This window comes from Esox lucius, chromosome 11 (genome assembly GCF_011004845.1).
Source record: "Esox lucius isolate fEsoLuc1 chromosome 11, fEsoLuc1.pri, whole genome shotgun sequence".
NCBI classification, from domain to species: domain Eukaryota; kingdom Metazoa; phylum Chordata; class Actinopteri; order Esociformes; family Esocidae; genus Esox; species Esox lucius.
The window spans coordinates 51,439,547-51,460,941 of NC_047579.1; the positions used below are offsets into that span (position 1 = coordinate 51,439,547).

Consider the following 21,395-nt stretch of genomic DNA (forward strand, 5'->3'; position numbering starts at 1 on the left):
AATTCCACTTCAATTTTGGCCGATTCAAAGCTGAACCAAACTCCAGTTTACTTGTTTATCATTGCGCATGAAAGAGAACTGGACTTTCTGTCTATTTCCTGAATTTACCAGAATTTTATTTGGAATTGAGCCCAAACCTGAATGTTATTATAACAACATTCCACATCTTTACTTGGTGTAACTGGAACATTTCTTTTGTTATTATTTTGTATTGTTTAATGTTTGTGGTGATGCTCTTCCTCCCGTGTCATTGGAATGCCAACGACCAATAAAATAAAACTGGGATTTGGAACACTACCCAAAAGTCGTGTGTGTGTGTGTGTGTGTGTGTGTGTGTGTGTGTGTGTGTGTGTGTGTGTGTGTGTGTGTGTGTGTGTGTGTGTGTGTGTGTGTGTGTGTGTGTGTGTGTGTGTGTGTGTGTGTGTGTGTGTGTGTGTGTGTGTGTGTGTGTGTGTGTGTGTGTGTGTGTGTGTGTGTGTGTGTGTGTGTGTGTGTGTGTGTGTGTGTGTGTGTGTGTGTGTGTGTGTGTGTGTGTGTGTGTGTGTGTGTGTGTGTGTGTGTGTGTGTGTGTGTGTGTGGTGTGTGTGTGTGTGTGTGTGTGTGTGTGTGTGTGTGTGTGTGTGTGTGTGTGTGTGTGTGTGTGTGTGTGTGTGTGTGTGTGTGTGTGTGTGTGTGTGTGTGTGTGTGTGTGTGTGTGTGTGTGTGTGTGTGTGTGTGTGTGTGTGTGTGTGTGTGTGTGTGTGTGTGTGTGTGTGTGTGTGTGTGTGTGTGTGTGTGTGTGTGTGTGTGTGTGTGTGTGTGTGTGTGTGTGTGTGTGTGTGTGTGTGTGTGTGTGTGTGTGTGTGTGTGTGTGTGTGTGTGTGTGTGTGTGTGTGTGGTGTGTGTGTGTGTGTGTGTGTGTGTGTGTGTGTGTGTGTGTGTGTGTGTGTGTGTGTGTGTGTGTGTGTGTGTGTGTGTGTGTGTGTGTGTGTGTGTGTGTGTGTGTGTGTGTGTGTGTGTGTGTGTGTGTGTGTGTGTGTGTGTGTGTGTGTGTGTGTGTGTGTGTGTGTGTGTGTGTGTGTGTGTGTGTGTGTGTGTGTGTGTGTGTGTGTGTGTGTGTGTGTGTGTGTGTGTGGGTTTGCGTAATTCTATGAAAACACAGTATTCTTTCTCCGGGCCTGATAAACTGCAGCTGTCTCCAGATGGTCAAACTTGAGGATCATGATATCAGTTGGATTATACAATTTCCGGAGCTTCGACCTGTTTCAGAGTTTAAAACGTGTGTGTGTGTGTGTGTGTGTGAAAATAAGCATGAAAGCATAATTTTATTTCAACTCCTTTAAAAGCCATTTAAGAATAAAAAGGAAGCAAGGACGACACATAGGAAGGGAAACGACCTCCCCCAGCCCATGTGCTCCCTTCCTTAATGACGCGCACACACTTTCCTGTCTGCTGAATAGGCTCTCTGTACTGCAGTGTTTTCATTGAGGTGCAGGGAGAGGGCACGCGTGCGCACGGCTAGAGTTTAGCTGTAATGTAATGAGTGATCCTCTCCCAGGTCTTTAATCTACTCTACCCAGTCAGAGAGGCATCCTGGGAAATAAGGAGGACCCCAGAGACACTGACAGACAGGGATAGAGACAGACATGTTGGGTCTACATGAATGAATGATTTAAAAGATGAGTCACTCTAATATGGCCCAGATCCCTGGCTGGAACATGCTGGGAATTATGGGTAAAATGTTGAGCTGCCTCTCCCTGCTCTTTCCTTCTCTCTCTCTAGTGGGGAAGGGAGGGTGGGGGAGGGAAGCTGTCTGGAATGGCCGTTGCTTCCACCCACATCTGAGACCTCAGTTACCATGGCAACACCAGCTGCAGCTGAAAGCCAGCCAGTCAGCCACCAGTCTGGGGGGGGGGTGGCGCGTGCTCCAGATTTGTGTACCCACAAAGATAGAAAATTGTTCCCCACAAGTATCTTTGTCCGGGCCCCTCTCTGGAAAATGTGACTTCCATCTCAGAGGAAATCATACATTTGGGCAGTTAGAATTGAGGTTACTTTCAGATTTATGCATTACCGGTAAGGGTTAAGTTGTAAGGCCAGTTTAGGTTTAGGCGTAAAAGTAAAACAAATTGAGGTTAGTTTCAGTGCTAAGGCAATGGGGAAGTTGGATATCCGGTACAGGGTTAAAAATAAGTACACACACTGGAGTGTTGTCAATAACAGCAGTGCCCAGAGACACCCTGCTGGAGGGAGGGTTTGAGGACGGGATATGACAGACACCCTGAGATACGAGGTGGTGTTTACCTATGTATATACACACATTTAGAGCAGATATGTGTGTGTGTTGTTATACTTCATCTGTGATCACATCAGTATCACTCTTCAGAATGATAGGAGAGAGAATACACAGATATGCTCTACTCCCTCTTGCTTGCTCCCTTTCTCCTGCTCCCTCTCTCCTGCTCCTCCTCTCCTACTCCCTTTCTCCTGCTCCTCCTCTCCTGCTCCCCCTCTCTTCCAGATCCTCTGTCAGTTCCTGACACCAACACACACGTTAACATCTATGCCGAACATATTAGCCACTAAACCACAAAAAATTTATAAATCTGTGGCAACACACCAAAATGTCAATGCCAGTCAGGCAGCCTTTCTTTCAGTCAGTAAGCCAGTCAGTCAGTAATCCACAGGAAACAGGTCACTCTGAACCAGCGCAGATTGCTGACATAAATCTGTCATATTCAGAGACAGAACGGTTACAGAGACAACATTCACAACAAACGAACGCATGTCAACTCCACCAAGGTTCAAAAGGAAGATCCCAAGTCCCTGGGTCACCTGTATAAGTATTTTACCAAGTACAACTCTGGGTGTGTAAATGTAAATGGCATGGGAGCTGGTGACCAAGCTGATGGCATTGTGGTAAACATCATCTAATTTATGAAGGTAGCGTTTAGCCTGTGAACCGTGTGGCCATAGTCCAGGATTCTTCAGCACAATTTTGTAGCACAGTAATTTCTTAGGCTGTACCATAGATGAAGGGTGATTAACTGCAGAACACAAACCCCGTCGTTCTATGCAAGACAGCAAGGTCACTTAAAGGTTCATCCACTCTGGGATGGCAGCTTCCGATCTGCCCAGTCCGAACGTCGCCGTCCCTTGGTGGAACCGGCTTACCATGAAGCTGAAAACCAGCCCAATTTCAAAGAACATCTAAAATCGTACCTTTTCAAAACGCATTGAAAATAATTTGCTCCGGATAAGAGTGGCTACTAAATGTTTAAAATGTAAAACAAAAAAATCACAGAGAATATGGTTGGCCCAAGAATCCAACTCCCATGGACACAGTCAAGGCTTGGACAGTAGGTCCACAGATTAGATCAATTCTACAGCCAGAGAAACAGCTTTCAAACCAGACTAGACAGGTCCCGTTGGTTGCTGAATATACTGAATCATGGTGAGACGGTTGACGGGGTCAAAGGCTTAAGCCAAATCAATGAAAACATCTGCACAATACAACTTGTCGTCTAAAGCGGATGTAAGAACGATCGGAACTGTTCGCTGAACAATGGCCAAGTCTGGTGAACGCTGCAGGACTCAAAATGGCAGGGTAACAGTCAACATTCAAACACAATAGACAGGCAGGGCGGGGCAGATAACCTCACAGTCAGCATCGCAGCCCGGGTCTTCTGTGGACTTCAGAGGAACACCCTCCTTCCAGCCAGTGAAGGAGAGCGTCACGGAGCTTGCTGATCTGAAACCCTTATGGGTCATTGGGCCTCGGGTACTTCAAAAAGCCACTGAGAACGAGAACAAGGCCAAAAGACATCAAGGGGCCTCCGTAATGTGTCATGTACCAGTCTTCTGTTGGATCCATGCCACAGCCCTTGTTTAACACAGTGTATGTTGAACACAGAGAAAAGATCTTCAACACGCAAAGGCCTGTATTCTGTTGGTACCACTTCTGTCCAATCAGATAGACACATATGAGAAACCTCTTCTCCAGTACGCCAGACAGTTCCACTGAGGTTTCCATTCCAGGATACCAGATTTAGCTTAAGGTTCTCAAAGACACATCTGCTTTACAAAACAAGCAGTTTTATAATAATAATAATAATAATAATAACTTATACTTATATAGCGCCTTTCATAATACCCAAGGTCACTTAACTAATGAGGGGGGAGGGGGGACTTGGGGGTTGGGGATCAAAATACTTTTTAAAGGTTTTAAGGTGCTTTTTGAATATGGGCAAGGATGGGGCAGAGTGGATGTTGAGTGGTAGACTGTTCCACAGTTTTGGAGCATTGGCAGAGACAGCCCTGTCTCCAAAAGTCCGCAATCTGGTACGGGGGGTATCCAGTAGGTCTTTGTCAGAGGACCACAAGGAATGTGACTGTGTGTAGGGGTGAAGTAGTTCTGTGAGGTATTTTGGTGAGATTATAGGTGATGCGAGACATGACTGGCAGCCAGTGGAGCTGTTTGAAAATGGGAGTAATATGCTGCCAGGGCTTTGTGTGGATTAGAACCCTGGCAGCAGAGTTCTGGACATACTGGAGTCTGCTGAGGGTCTTGATGGGCAGTCTGGACAGGACCCCATTGCAGTAATCCAGATGGGAAGTGATAAATGCAGTGTCTCGGTTACTGAATGTGTGAGTGAAGGCCAGAGTCGTGAAATATTTCTGAGGTGGTAGAAGGCAGACTTGGTGATTTTGTTGATGTGGGACCGGAAGGAGAGAGTGGAGTCCAGGATGACACCCAAGTCATGAGTTGTTGTTGACCAATTTGGCGAATACCTTTGACAAGTCAACCACAGAATACGAATATATAGATCCAGCATCCTAGAGTCTGGTTTGAAATCGGTTTCTCTGGCATCAGCAAGGTGTAAAATCTGCATTTTTGCTGTCCACACATTTGCCGATATCTATGGGTGTGCCTCACGGTTTGACGGGGCCAATCCTACTCTGGGAAAATAGGATCTTTATCCTTAAAAGTGTAATAAACCATGGAACATTCAAGTTAGGTTATTAGACTGGTCCTTGCCAACAAAAGGCCATTTTAGGCTCAGTGGTTAAGGTCAGTGAACATATTTTTATTGAGAATTACTCGTTAAGTAGTGATAGCAACATGAGCGTCTGCGTGTTGTAGAACCATCAGACAGTCAGAATGTGAAAACAATGTTTATTGAGCAGAAACATCACTCAGAACAGATTTGTGCATTAATCAAAAATATCTCTGGAACAAATAAGGTCAGAGGTCACAGGTTACAGGTCAGACCCAAAAACAAATTAAGAAATAGAAAACAACAGGTTCTCGCAACTCCCTGTCTGGAGTAACTTGGCCATCACCTGGTGATAGCCTGTCACCTGATAACAGCCAGGGGTCACTATTTACTTCCTGTCACCTGATAACAGCCTGGGGTCACTATTTACTTCCTTTCACCTGATAACAGCCTGGGGTCACTATTTACATCTTGTCACCTGATTACAGCCTTGGGTCACTATTTACTTCCTGTCACCTGATTAACAACCTTGGGTCAACATTTCCTGTCACCTGATAATGGCCCAGGGGTCACTGGGGGGTCTGTAGTAGATGTCTGTATTAGATGTCTATTGTACGCATCTGAAATAGATGTCTGTTATATGTGTCTGTGGTAGGTGACTTTTATTGATGTCTGTAGTAGGTGTCAGTAGTAGATGTCTGTTATAGGTGTCAGTAGTAGACGTCTGTTATAGGTGTCAGTAGTATGTGTTGTTATAGGTGTCTGTAGTAAGAGTCCATTATAGGTGTCTGTAGTACATGTCTGTGGTGGATGTCTGTTATAGATATCTGCAGTAAGAGTCTGTTATAGTAGTCTGTATATGTCTGTTATAGGTGTCAGTAATACGTGTCTGTGGTGGATGTCTGTTACAGGTGTCTGTATGTGTCTGTTATAGGTGTCAGTAATGTGTGTCTGTGGTGGATGTCTGTTATAGGTGTCTGTAGTAGCGCTGAGGGGGTCCATAGTGCATAGGCATGTTGATGTCCAGGTTGTGGTTGACATTGTTGTTGTTGAGCGGAGGTGGGAAGTTGAGGAGCGGCATGGGGGCCAGGACAGGCACATAGTGGGCGGGGGGAATAGGCGGGCCATGGGGGAGGATGACACGAGGAGGGACCAATAGGGGAGCTCGCACTGCTTGGGGAGCTGGAGGGGCTGCGCGAGGTCGCTTAGCAACCACCACAGGCTCTGGGGGTGGGCCCACTCGCTTTCCTGAAGACTCTTGAAAGAGAGAAAGAGAAAGACAGAGGAAGGGGGGAGAGTAAAGATGAGAGAGAAAAATAGAGTGGGGGAGAAAGGAAGTAAGGAGAAATGTCAGTGAGCTTATAGAAGATGACATATCAACCACCCACAGTCCGTTAAACATGTTAGTCATTTAGTAGACGCTCTTTCAAGACTGACTTATAATCAGAGACCTACTACTAATTACTGACCTGCTTCATAAAGACAGTGTGTTGAACATGAACACAACTGACCTGCTTCATAAAGACAGTGTATTGAACATGAACACTACTGACCTGCTTCATAAAGACAGTGTGTTGAACATGAACACTACTGACCTGCTTCATAAAGACAGTGTGCTGAACATGAACACAACTGACCTGCTTCATAAAGACAGTGTGCTGAACATGAACACTACTGACCTGATTCATAAAGACAGTGTGTTGAACATGAACACAACTGACCTGCTTCATAAAGACAGTGTGTTGAACATGAACACAACTGACCTGCTTCATAAAGACAGTGTGCTGAACATGAACACTACTGACCTGCTTCATAAAGACAGTGTGCTGAACATGAACACTACTGACCTGATTCATAAAGACAGTGTGCTGAACATGAACACTACTGACCTGATTCATAAAGACAGTGTGTTGAACATGAACACTACTGACCTGATTCATAAAGACAGTGTGCTGAACATGAACACTACTGACCTGATTCATAAAGACAGTGTGTTGAACATGAACACTACTGACCTGATTCATAAAGACAGTGTGCTGAACATGAACACTACTGACCTGATTCATAAAGACAGTGTGTTGAACATGAACACTACTGACCTGATTCATAAAGACAGTGTGTTGAACATGAACACTACTGACCTGATTCATAAAGACAGTGTGCTGAACATGAACACTACTGACCTGATTCATAAAGACAGTGTGTTGAACATGAACACTATTGACCTGCTTCATAAAGACAGTGTGCTGAACATGAACACTACTGACCTGATTCATAAAGACAGTGTGTTGAACATGAACACTATTGACCTGCTTCATAAAGACAGTGTGCTGAACATGAACACTATTGACCTGCTTCATAAAGACAGTGTGCTGAACATGAACACTACTGACCTGCATTCTTCTTATTGAGCTCTTTCTCCCCTTCCTTCTGGATTTCTTGAATGATGCGCTCGTCATCTTGCTGGAAGCACACAAGAGCGATGAGGTAGAGCCCAGGAATGAGGTAGAGCCCAGGAATGAGGTAATTTAGTTCCGTTTGATATTGTATTTGAATACAGTGACATCCAAAATCAATTACTGTAAAGTCACGTTAAGTTTGATGTTGTCAAATATTTGTATGAAAAAAACAGAAATATTAAAAGGCATAAAAATGCGTCAACGGGACTATTTCATGCCCAGGGTGCCACGCCCAGGGTGCCACGCCCAGGGTGCCACGCCCAGGGTGCCACGCCCAGGGTGCCACGCCCAGGGTGCCACGCCCAGGGTGCCAGACGTCATGGGGAAAGGCTGGGCCTGGGACTTGGGAGGGTCCACATATCGTAATAATCAATGTCAATGTCGTCTTTAAGGGAGGGGACCCAGGAGTCCTGGAAACAGGCCCGGACCATAAGTATGGCCTCTCCGCCATGGAGCGCTGCCGGTCCATGGACCTGGGATTGAGAAATGCTGGGGGACTCATGTCTGTGAAAAAGTTCAGCCCATGTGTTTAGAGTGATGAGGAGTTCTCTCTGTTGTTGTGCTAGTGTGACCACAGAGCTGCAATTTTTCATACTGACTATTATCATTCCCTCTGCAGTAGACACAAGCATGGTGTGTGTCAGCGTGGTGTATTAGCATGGTGTGTGTCAGCGTGGTGTATTAGCATGGTGTGTGTCAGCGTGGTGTATTAGCATGGTGTGTGTCAGCGTGGTGTATTAGCATGGTGTGTGTCAGCGTGGTGTATTAGCATGGTGTGTGTCAGCGTGGTGTATTAGCATGGTGTGTGTCAGCGTGGTGTATTAGCATGGTGTGTGTCAGCGTGGTGTATTAGCATGGTGTGTGTCAGCGTGGTGTATTAGCATGGTGTGTGTCAGCGTGGTGTATTAGCATGGTGTGTGTCAGCGTGGTGTATTAGCATGGTGTGTGTCAGCGTGGTGTATTAGCATGGTGTGTGTCAGCGTGGTGTATTAGCATGGTGTGTGTCAGCGTGGTGTATTAGCATGGTGTGTGTCAGCGTGGTGTATTAGCATGGTGTGTGTCAGCGTGGTGTATTAGCATGGTGTGTGTCAGCGTGGTGTGTCAGCGTGGTGTATTAGCATGGTGTGTGTTAGCGGCGTGTGTGTGTGTGTTAGCGGCGTGTGTGTGTGTGTGTTAGCGGCGTGTGTGTGTGTGTGTGTTAGCGGCGTGTGTGTGTGTGTGTTAGCGGCGTGTGTGTGTGTGTGTGTTAGCGGCGTGTGTGTGTGTGTGTTAGCGGCGTGTGTGTGTGTGTGTGTTAGCGGCGTGTGTGTGTGTGTGTGTTAGCGGCGTGTGTGTGTGTGTGTGTTAGCGGCGTGTGTGTGTGTGTTAGCGGCGTGTGTGTGTGTGTTAGCGGCGTGTGTGTGTGTGTTAGCGGCGTGTGTGTGTGTGTTAGCGGCGTGTGTGTGTTAGCGGCGTGTGTGTGTTAGCGGCGTGTGTGTGTTAGCGGCGTGTGTGTGTTAGCGGCGTGTGTGTGTTAGCGGCGTGTGTGTGTTAGCGGCGTGTGTGTGTGTGTGTGTGTGTCATCTCACCGTGGGATCCGTCCACAGGGAACACTTGCGACAGTGCCTGCAGGGGGCGCCAGGAGAGCGGGCATGCTGACAGAAGTGGTTGTATCCACTGATTGGATCCCTGCACAGGTAACACATGAACCCGCCGCAACGACACGACATCCTGTTGCACCCCTCAGACTTCACCAGCCCGGTTCCACACTTCACACATTTCCTGACCCGCGCGGCAGTCATACGCTCCTCGCTGTGGGAGTACAGATGGGGTTACTTCCTCAACCTACGACCCCTAACCCCTCCTGACTCTGCAGTCATACAAAATGTCTCCGAGTTTATTTACACAGTAATAGACCAATATTAATCTAAACACGGGGTGAGGCCATGTTTTTGCATTAGTCCTGTGAAACACTACATTTTGCTTATCTTAAATCAGCCATAATCAAAGTACGCACAAGGAAATTAAGACACCTGGTTTTCAAAAACAGGAAAGGACAGGAAACACAGACATCCAGCCTGGCATTCAGCAGATTGGGCCAGGGCTAAGTCCTAATTGAGCATAACGGTGGGAGATTCCATATGTTTTCACAACTGACTAAAAGGGATGCTTCTGGAAAATAGAAAGCTGGATGTATTAGAAGGTATTTTTATTTGTGACTGTGCATTTATGAAGTGCATGGCTGCTTTCAGATGTGTCAATGAAAACAAGTCCCCTTAAGGAAATAATTTCTTGTGTAAAGGAGGTGAATATTCTGATTAAATGAACACACGTGAACGTGTAAACCAACTATTCTAATAACAGGACTATTCATGTATCAAAGTGACCATTTAAATCACACTATTCTAATAACAGGACTATTCATGTATCAAAGTGACCATTTAAATCACACTATTCTAATAACAGGACTATTCATGTATCAAAGTGACCATTTAAATCACACTATTCTAATAACAGGACTATTCATGTATCAAAGTGACCATTTAAATCACACTATTCTAATAACAGGACTATTCATGTACCAACGTGACCATTTAAATCACACTATTCTAATAACAGGACTATTCATGTATCAACGTGACCATTTAAATCACACTATTCTAATAACAGGACTATTCATGTACCAACGTGACCATTTAAATCACACTATTCTAATAACAGGAATATTCATGTATCAACGTGACCATTTAAATCACACTATTCTAATAACAGGACTATTCATGTACCAACGTGACCATTTAAATCACACTATTCTAATAACAGGACTATTCATGTACCAACGTGACCATTTAAATCACACTATTCTAATAACAGGACTATTCATGTATCAACGTGACCATTTCAATCACACTATTCTGCTAACAGAACTTAGTGTAAACATGCTATTCTTTGTTGAATAGTGAGCTCTTGTCTTTTAGCTGCAGGACGCCCTTACAGCAATAACAGGAAGTGTGTTTGAGTGTTGAAAATGCATGCAAGTGTTGGTATTAAAAAAACGTAAGCATCCGTCCGCTACACTTCCTGCCCAGTTGTCTGGGAAACGGAGGGTTGTTAGAGAAACAGGACACAGAGCCAGGTTTAGCTCCATCCCTAACACCTGGGGTGGATTCACCAGGAAGCCAATTGGGCCGCCAGGAAGGGACCTGCTAGAACCTATTCAAAACCTTTTCTACAGTGTACATTCATTAATTCATCTCTGATCACACTGCCCACAGATTAGATGGGAAATGGTGTTAGTGCAGAGATGGAACTAAAACCTGCATACCCTCCAGCACTCTGTGTTGACTAAGAGTTAGGTGTCAAGGTTTTAGGATTGGGTTTCCCCTAATCCTGGACCGAAGGTGGGAACTGTGTTGGTGATTAGCGTTTGTCCAATGAGACACTTACAAAGCAACACGCATGCGGATCTCATCTCTCTCCATGACCTGGTCACATGACTTCCCAGCATGCTCCTTCCATTGGACACCGCACTTCCTGCAGCTCTCCTGAAGAAGTTGAAAGACCGGCAGAACAGGGGGAGAGCAGGAGGAGGGATTAGTCAAATCAAACAGTACAGTGGCCTACATGGTGGATGTCAAAACACAGCTACGAAAGGCCAGGCCAAGGACCCCGTCGACGGGGGAGGCCAAGGACCCCGTCGACGGGGGAGGCCAAGGACCCCGTCGACGGGGGAGGCCAAGGACCCCGTCGACGGGGGAGGCCAAGGACCCCGTCGACGGGGGAGGCCAAGGACCCCGTCGACGGGGGAGACTACTGAAGTTGAGATATTTGACAAGTCTTGTAAATCTGACCTTAGCTGGAACACTGAATGAGGGACACAACCTGGGATGTTAACTAGTTGGTCAGCAGCTGTAATGCTAACTAACTAGCTTCTTTTGTTGTCACCTCCACTATAGAACTAACTCTGAAAAGGTGTTACTTATCTAAAACTTTTGGAAAAGGTATTTCTTTATTGTCCGTTTCCTTTTCGGTAACACATCAGGGATGTATTCTGACAAAGTGGATGGTCTGGCCATGACCACTGAGGAATAAAGGGACCTCATAAGATGAACAGAATGAGGGGGCTGGAGTTGACTGGTCTGGCCATGACCACTGAGGAATAAAGGGACCTCATAAGATGAACAGAATGAGGGGGCTGGAGTTGACTGGTCTGGCCATGACCACTGAGGAATAAAGGGACCTCATAAGATGAACAGAATGAGGGGGCTGGAGTTGACTGGTCTGGCCATGACCACTGAGGAATAAAGGGACCTCATAAGATGAACAGCAGAGAGGCCACAGAGCATTTTGTCCTCGTCTGAGTCCTCCAATTGGCTCAACGACAACAACAAAAAAAAAAAACACAACGGTGCCAACTTATTTCCCCAAATGTCTTTTGTAGTGTTGGGTCCAGGCATATTCGGACCAATTGTGTGCATTACACCTACTCCAGCTGTGTCAGACCACCATGTGTGTGGCTCCGCTAGGGTGTGTCAACGTGTGTACGCATCTGTGTGTGAAAATGTGTGTGGCAGCTTAGGAGTGTGTTTCTATGTGTCACACGTGTGTGTGTTCCTATTTTAACATCTTATGTAACTAAAACAATGGAAATCATGCAGTATGGATATTTGTCCGGTCCTCACTTTAGAAAGAAGGTTTGTATGACTTGAATTTAGGGTTAAAATTAAGATTTGGTATTAGGGTTACATTTCGAAATCAAGGGTTATATTTAGGAGTTAGAGTTAAAGTGTTAAATTCCGGCATAAAGGTTTGGTATTTGAAGTTAAAGTCAGGGACTTTCTAATGGTACTAAATTGCAGGTCCTCACATAGTAAAACCGACATGCGTGTGATCCAAGTTTATGTGTACTTGGGGAGACCAGATGGTTAGCTTTAGGGGTAGGTGAAGGTCAAGCATGAACATTAGGATACGTTTAAGGTAAGGGGTCAAGTTCCTCTGTGTGTGTGTGTGCCTCTGTGTGTGTGTGTGTGTGCCTCTGTGTGTGTGTGTGCGCCTCTGTGTGTGTGTGCCTCTGTGTGTGTGTGTGTGCCTCTGTGTGTGCGTGTGTGTGCCCCTGTGTGTGCGTGTGTGTGCCCCTGTGTGTGCGTGTGTGTGCCTCTGTGTGTGCGTGTGCCTCTGTGTGTGCCTCTGTGTGTGCGCCTCTGTGTGTGTGTGTGCCTCTGTGTGTGTGTGTGCCTCTGTGTGTGTGTGTGCCTCTGTGTGTGTGTGTGCCTCTGTGTGTGTGTGTGCGTGTGCCTCTGTGTGCGTGTGCCTCTGTGTGCGTGTGCCTCTGTGTGCGTGTGCCTCTGTGTGTGTGTGCCTCTGTGTGTGTGTGCCTCTGTGTGTGTGTGTGTGTGTGCCTCTGTGTGTGTGTGTGTGTGCCTCTGTGTGTGTGTGTCTGTGCCTGTCTGTGTCTGTGTCTGTGCCTGTCTGTGTCTGTGTCTGTGTCTGTGTCTGTGTCTGTGTCTGTGCCTGTGCCTGTGCCTGTGCCTGTGCCTGTGCCTGTGCCTGTGCCTGTGCCTGTGCCTGTGCCTGTGCCTGTGTCTGTGTCTGTGTCTGTGCCTGTGCCTGTCTGTGTCTGTGTCTGTGTCTGTGTCTGTGTCTGTGTCTGTGTCTGTCTGTGTCTGTGCCTGTGTCTGTGCCTGTGTGTGTGCGTGTGTGTGTGTGAGAGACTGCAGCAGGATCCTCCTTGACTATGTAGTTGCCTAGTAACAGCATCTCCACCAGCACAGTCATGCTGAAGGACATCTTGAAGACGCGCGCACACGCACTCACGCACGAACAAACACACACAAATCCTATGATCTTTTAACCACTGGTTGCCTGACATCCATAAAATGAGTAGTGATTATTCCGAATATTACAAGCTAGCTACCATTAGCATCCCTGGTCACACTGGCCTCAGCTTGCAAGGGTTAATACTATTCAGTTAACTGTTCTCTGGGTCAGTCTCAGTTGGGCGTGGGATATCTAGGGTTAGTCCCTGAACACACAGGGACAGATACTGGTTCTAGAACACCCAGGGACAGTACCTGGTTCTAGAACACCCAGGGACAGTACCTGGTTCTAGAACACCCAGGGACAGTACCTGGTTCTAGAACACCCAGGGACAGATACTGGTTCTAGAACACCCAGGGACAGTACCTGGTTCTAGAACACCCAGGGACAGTACCTGGTTCTAGAACACCCAGGGACAGTACCTGGTTCTAGAACACCCAGGGACAGTACCTGGTTCTAGAACACCCAGGGACAGTACCTGGTTCTAGAACACCCAGGGACAGATACTGGTTCTAGAACACCCAGGGACAGATACTGGTTCTAGAACACCCAGGGACAGTACCTGGTTCTAGAACACCCAGGGACAGTACCTGGTTCTAGAACACCCAGGGACAGATACTGGTTCTAGAACACAGGTTAAAAAAAACAGTCAGGAATATTTTTAATAACGCTTTGATAACAGGATGAAAAGACAGAGAAGGAGTTGTGCGACAGTGAGAGTAGAGAGGAGAGTTTGGGATAAAAGGATTAATGGAGACAATGAAATATCACCCCCTAGTGGCAAAACATAAACCAGTCAGCGGGCAGACGGGGGTGGAGAGAAACCCTGACATTGTGCAAAGAATACATCATTATACTTAGTCAGGGTAAACAGGACATTGAACAAAACATTTCCCATCAGCACCTGGGCCCTGACACAAACACCCTGAAACCACCCGAACCTCCACATGGGTTTACAGATGGAGAGCCAGAGGGAACCAGTTGGTGACTAAGCACAAGAGACAGTGGTAGAGAATGAGAGAGCGAGAGCCAGAGCTGATGTCACCATATCACACTGAAAACCCAAATTCACCCAAACATAAACTGGGAAGTCAGATGATGAGCTCAGTTTTGAAGAGATCCTAAAAAGCTCTATTCAGTTAAGTAGTAACCACTGGCAACGGCCAAAAGCGATTTTATGTGAACTTATTTGACAAATGTATCCGTCCTAACCAACGCAATTTACTATGGGGTTGTAGTTCGTGTGTTGTCCCCTCTAAAATCAAGCTTTTTGTCTGACTTGACATTTTCATGTGAATTTCACATTTGGATGGATTTCTGCATTTTACCCATGAGACGCTACAACCACACACCGGCAGTCAGCTCTTTTAGAGTAACTAAACATACACCTGTGTGATGTCACACACAACCACGCCCCCTCGAAGGACTACACACCTGGGCTGGGCAACCAGGCACACCCTGAGTCAGTGTGTAATAGAGTCAGTGTGGTGTGTATACGAGTGCGTAATAGAGTCAGTGTGGTGTGTATACGGGTGCGTAATAGAGTCAGTGTGGTGTGTATACGGGTGCGTAATAGAGTCAGTGTAGTGTGTATACGGGTGCGTAATAGAGTCAGTGTGGTGTGTATACGGGTGCGTAATAGAGTCAGTGCGGTGTGTATACGAGTGCGTAATAGAGTCAGTGCGGTGTGTATACGAGTGCGTAATAGAGTCAGTGCGGTGTGTATACGGGTGTGTAATAGAGTCAGTGTGGTGTGTATACGGGTGCGTAATAGAGTCATGGTGGTGTGTATACGGGTGCGTAATAGAGTCAGTGTGGTGTGTATACGGGTGCGTAATAGAGTCAGTGTGGTGTGTATACAGGTGCGTAATAGAGTCAGTGTGGTGTGTATATGGGTGCGTAATAGAGTCAGTGCGAAAGACCAATCAATCCCTGAATCCCCATCCTGTCTTGTTTCATTGATACACCACCCCCCCCCCCCCCCCACACACACACCCCCGGAGCCTGCAGCAGTCCTTATAAGGCAGCAGAAGACATTTGCAAGAAATCTGATTGGGGGCTGCTCTGTGTGAGTGTGTTATCTGTGTGTGTGTGTGTGTGGGGGGGGGGGGGGGGTGTGATAGTGAGAGAACAAGGGAGGTGGCTCTCTGGAATTAAATGTACAACCTAAACACATGATGGAGAAGAAGCAAGGAAAGGAGAAATACACCTTCAACCTAAAAACACTGCTGCATTGTGTCTATGGGTCGATGTGCGTTTGTGTGCGTTTGTGTGTGTGTTTGTGTGGTGTGGTGGCATGTCTCTGCATATTTTGGAAGCACACTGATCTGCTGACCAGGAGATATTTATTTCTTTCCCTCCCGCTCCCGGCCTCCCTCCCTCCCTCCCTCCTTCCACCACACCCATAGTCATGTTCACAGCTGCAGCAACACTTCATACACACACACATACACACAGCTAACAAACACACACACAAACACAAAGCTAAAACACACAGAACATTCCATAACATAACCACATAATGATATGTTTCAGTATATGTGGAAGCAATGTGTTGATACATGTATGTTTTCTGTTTCCTTGAATCTGGGTCAAACATGATTCTGAAACATATTTGAAACAATGCAGTCCAGAGCCAATGAGAGCACAGGAAAACGGGGGGGGAGGGGGGGGGGGTCAGTTACATAACTAGACTCCACCCTCTCCCTCTGCTGGAGAAAACAGACCAACTGTAATCATACTGAAGCAGTGACAAAGGGAGAAAAAGAGTAACACAGAGAAAGAAAGAAGTGACAAAAGACATTTGAGGTTCTTACAACTCAATGCAAAACAAATAATTCTGGCAACGCTGATTTTGGACCACACCCAATAATCAAGTATTTAATAAAAAAGCTGTTCAATTTCATACACTCTTAAAGGAAAACAACCTTGAAACTTTCCATAAGAAAGCCCTCATCTACAGTGAGATTAACCTTGAGAACAGCCTCCTAAAGCTGGTTTAGGGTCTCTGTTCACAAACCCAAACCAACCCCACAGAGCCCTGGGACAGTAACAGGCAGACCCAAACCCAAACCAACCCCACAGAGCCCTGGGACAGTAACAGGCAGACCCAAACCAACCCCACAGAGCCCTGGGACAGTAACAGGCAGACCCAAACCCAAACCAACCCCACAGAGCCCTGGGACAGTAACAGGCAGACCCAAACCCAAACCAACCCCACAGAGCCCTGGGACAGTAACAGGCAGACCCAAACCCAAACCAACCCCACAGAGCCCTGGGACAGTAACAGGCAGACCCAAACCCAAACCAACCCCACAGAGCCCTGGGACAGTAACAGGCAGACCCAAACCCAAACCAACCCCACAGAGCCCTGGGACAGTAACAGGCAGACCCAAACCAACCCCACAGAGCCCTGGGACAGTAACAGGCAGACCCAAACCCAAACCAACCCCACAGAGCCCTGGGACAGTAACAGGCAGACCCAAACCCAAACCAACCCCACAGAGCCCTGGGACAGTAACAGGCAGACCCAAACCCAAACCAACCCCACAGAGCCCTGGGACAGTAACAGGCAGACCCAAACCCAAACCAACCCCACAGAGCCCTGGGACAGTAACAGGCAGACCCAAACCCAAACCAACCCCACAGAGCCCTGGGACAGTAACAGGCAGACCCAAACCCAAACCAACCCCACAGAGCCCTGGGACAGTAACAGGCAGACCCAAACCCAAACCAAGTGTATTACAGGCTCTTCTGCATGGACATCACCACAAGACTGCTGGACATCACCACAAGACTGCTGGACATCACCACAAGACTGCTGGACATCACCACAAGACTGCTGGACATCACCACAAGACTGCTGGACATCACCACAAGACTGCTGGACATCACCACAAGGCTGCTGGACATCACCACTGACTGTACACTTCATATATCCATAGTTTGGCTAAAATATGTTGTCTGAGATTAGGAACGGTTACCTACCCGTCTCCTGACTCTAACTGAACTCATTTTAAATGTAGTGTTATTACTGGTGGATAGGTCAAAGCCAATAACAGATGAATACAAACCTCTCCATTCTGCTGTAGTTATACAGACTAAAACAGCACAGTCCAAGGCCAGTAATAAGATAATTAGAATCACCATGCGGTGTTACATAACCAGGGCCTCAATCTGTCACTTCCAAGAAATCTTCGGACAAATCCAGATTGCTGGTGGTCCCGCTCTCATATCTCCCATTCCCTCGTCTCCGTCTCCACTTGCTCCTCTGTTTCTTTCTGTCCCCATCCCACTATCACAACTCTGCCGCTTCCCGGCCTTGTGAAGAAACAACACTTCAACTGAGCTCAAGCTTTTAAATGTACCAATCATTTTCAAAAAATGAAGGCTGTTAAGGTTCATAGCGGCATGCATACACACACCCCCCCCCCTACGGAAAAAAATAAGAGACCACTGAACCTTTGTCTTTCTTTTCCCAAAAAGTTGAAAAGGAATGTTTTGTGTGAGGAACAGAAGTGTTCAATTTGCAGTGGTTTCTTAATTTTAACACTTCTGTTCCTCACTCAAAACCTTCCTTTTTGACCTTTTTGGAAAGGAAAGAAAAAAGGTGCAGAGGTCTCTTAATTTTTTCCGGATTAATTTAATTGAGACTGCCATCAATACAGTTTTTAAACAATACTCTTGTCCCTGATACCCTTTCTGTGGATACAATTGCTTCAGCAATATCAATACACCTAAATGAGGTGAGAATAATGTATATGTTTAACTTGCTAGCTAGAGAGCTAACTAATGTTGTCAACAAAACAAACGACTGGCTCCTTGAAGGTACGTTTCTCCGGTGAATGGAGTCTCCCTCCGACTTCAGTTCTGAAAGGATGTGTTTTGCAAAGTGGAAGAGCAGTTGTTTCTCATGCAGCTGGTCTGCATAGAGCATGCTGGATTCATTGGTTGGCTCTGGTAATGAGGACGCTCTGGGTTTCTTAAGTCGTGTACGAAAAACAATAGCACCAAGAGCTCAATAAACTTCAGAAAAAGTAAACTGCCAAGCGCAATTCTTGTTTCTAATAAAGCTTAAAACTCGGTTGCACACAGCCCACAAAATGAGGTGGAAACTGAGCTGCACTTCCTAACTTCCTTCCTATGACCACATTAGAGATGCACATAGTCCTCAGATGATACAGACCCACAAACAATGATAAATATTTTAAAAAATTTAAATACACTGGCACTATAGAGTATTCACACTCCTTTTTTACACCCATATTTAACCTCTCCTTTGTCCAAAATGGAGACATGATGTAGTCATATCTCAGATCTAAACGTGATATTCAATAAAGGAAACAGAAGTGAAAAAGATTAACACCTGTGCAAATTGGTTTGCATCCTTGCAATAAATAACGTTTAGGCACAAAGGCTGAATCATCGTTGCGGAGGAAGTCACTCTGCAGGCTCGCTCGGGCCATTTTGCACGTGGAACGTTAAGTGGGTTGATAAACGATCGTTAAGTTCCACGTTACATAGCTAACAAACCATTTGGCATTTTGCACTATGATCCCATCCTCTGCCCAGAAACCAGGGACATTCCAGGGACGTTAACAGAATTTTATTCTGTTATTTTATTCATTACTTACGCAGATTTGTTTCTTGTCACCTGTGAATCTAATGCCTCTGGCTAGGTTGTGATCGGAAATGAGAATCGGTCCCCAACTGACATACCTGGTTACAATCAAAAATGAGAGGAGCTGAAGTATTCATGTGGTTCTGGCTCCACCTAAAGGCCAGTGGGCAGAACTACAGGAGAGAGAACTGTGTTGGTTCCTGTCAGTGACATGCACAGCTGCAGGACTGGGTCCCAATCTGAACCACTGCTCTTTCAGTAACAACTCCACCCCAAATTGCACCTCCTGTCTGTATGTAATAAAGCAGAGAAATGCCCTATCATATACTGAGCAAACATTTAAAGGCAACAGGTGACGCGTTTCATAAACTGAAATAAAAGATGCCAGAAACTTTCTATACACACAGAGTACATCCTTCATGAATGTTAAACACATTTATAACATCCCTGTCAGCGATTGCTTGTCCTTTGCCAAGATAATTAATCTACCTGATGACATATGTAGAAGAAAGAAGCATGCATATTTTAGTTGTTTGCCTTGAGGTATTTGCCCATCCTGAATTGTCAGAGATATTACACACTGAATTTGGCAGATGTTTTTGTGTGCCTGTACTAATAGATACAGAGAAAATATACATGTTTAGAGCTTGTTTAATTTGTTTGGTGTGCTAGGAAATCAAAAACATTAAATCTTCAGGCGTGAAAATGGTCTTGACCCCCCTGATGAACTTAATAAAACATTTATAGGGTCAGGTAAACAATCAGGCTTGGAAGGGCCTGCCCCGCCCACAATAGATCTGACAACATTAACCAGACCGTCCGCTAAATGGCTAAAATGTAAAATGGCTTTGGCCCTTGCCATCAGGCCACATTAATCCCCCATCGAAGTAAAATAACCTCCAGAAAAAGCTGCTGCTGCATATCAGTCTGGAAAGGGTTACAAAACCATTTCACAGGCTCCAGCTAAGCACAGAATTATCCACATTTACGAAGTTTAGGAGAGAAGTGAATCTCCCTAAGGTCAATGTTTAGGACTTGACCATGGGGAACACCCGGAGCTAACGTGGTTTTCATCATGGTAACCACAGCTGACCAAAGTGAGCATTCATGTTCATCTTGAGATTGGTTTTAAATGGCGCTGTGTAACAAGCAAACGTACCTTACGACAACGAGGGTTAGGACAGCTGAACAGTGACACGCCTTTATCCAGCAACGCTGGGAAGTTACAGGATGGACAGCTAGAGATGTAGAGAGAAGAGCCCAGGTGAGAAAGGAACAGTAAGGGAGAGAGAGTAGGGAGGGATAGAGAGAAGGAAGGGAGGAGAGAGAGAGCAGGAGAGAGTAGGGAGGGATAGAGAGAAAGAAAGGAATAGGGGGAGGGAGAGAGAGAAAGAGGGAAAGGAAATGAAGTTACAAAGACAGATTGAAGTAATACTGATGAGATCACAAAGTCAGACAAACACAGGGTTATAACACAAATTAACTATACAGTATGTTAACTTAACACCAGTGTCTTAACTCAAAGACTCTATAGTTATTAACTAGTTATTTTCTGGATGTTATTAACAGTATGTTAACTTAACACCACGGAGTCTCACCGAACTAATTCGTCCGCGCAGGTGGCAGCAACGGCTTCCTCTGCCTGCCTCTCGTAGTACTTCAACAGAACGTTCTCTGGCAGAACCTTCTCCAACTCACAGACGGGGAAGGCACACGGACAGCCCCCTGCCATACAACTGAGGGATGACTGGAGCAGAACACACATGAACTTAACACCGTTAAACACGCTTGGGGCTCTTCAGAGCCAAATGCTTTAATGCTTTTCAAATCGCCATAGTAACAAACGTTGCGTTATGATTGGTGTAACTGCCATACTTCCTGCCTAACAACACTGCAGGACTGTAGTTGGCTACGGGACCAGTTCTTGAGTGAGCAGGAAATGGGGATGTTACACACAGACCCAGGCCCAGACCCCGTACCTGTCCTGACCCGAACACGGCCTCCTGAGCGTATTTAACCAGACACTCCTTGCAGAACAAATGGCCATCGGAACACTGGGTCATCTTCTCAAAGGCAAAGTCCCCACAGCAACAACCACACTCAATCAGCTGGCCGTCCTGCACACACACAGAGACACACAGACAGACACACAGACAGACACACAGACAGACACACACACACAGACACACACAGACACACAGACACACAGACACACAGACACACAGACACACACAGACACAGACAGACAGACACAGACAGACAGACAGACAGACAGACACACACACACACACACACACACACAGACAGACACACAGACAGACAGACACACAGACAGACAGACACACAGACAGACAGACACACAGACAGACAGACAGACAGACAGACAGACAGACAGACAGACACACACACAGGAAGAGGTGTTAACAGATGAACAGACACTGCCAGTTGGCCAGCTTCTAGACCTGCCGTTGCAAGAGCTCCCCGGTAACCCGTTGAACAGGAGGAGTAAGGAGGGATAAGAAAGTAAGAGACAAAAGCAGAGGA

At 46.2% G+C, this 21,395-nt stretch overlaps 1 protein-coding gene across 2 annotated transcripts in view; it reads right to left on the reverse strand.

Moving 5' to 3' along the window:
• Nucleotides 1-5,138: 5,138 nt before the first annotated feature.
• rnf216 (ring finger protein 216) overlaps nt 5,139-21,395 on the reverse strand; it is a 29,775-nt gene continuing 13,518 nt past the window's right edge. For both annotated transcript variants that reach the window (XM_029123708.2, XM_029123707.2), the window contains exons 11-17: nt 20,831-20,968; nt 20,450-20,598; nt 20,011-20,089; nt 10,862-10,959; nt 9,004-9,226; nt 7,370-7,439; nt 5,139-6,233 (exon numbers count right to left, since the gene is read on the reverse strand). In XM_029123708.2, the coding sequence (XP_028979541.2) occupies nt 5,944-6,233; nt 7,370-7,439; nt 9,004-9,226; nt 10,862-10,959; nt 20,011-20,089; nt 20,450-20,598; nt 20,831-20,968 (1,047 nt within the window). In that variant the 3' untranslated portion in view covers nt 5,139-5,943. The remainder of the gene's footprint in view (nt 6,234-7,369; nt 7,440-9,003; nt 9,227-10,861; nt 10,960-20,010; nt 20,090-20,449; nt 20,599-20,830; nt 20,969-21,395) is intronic.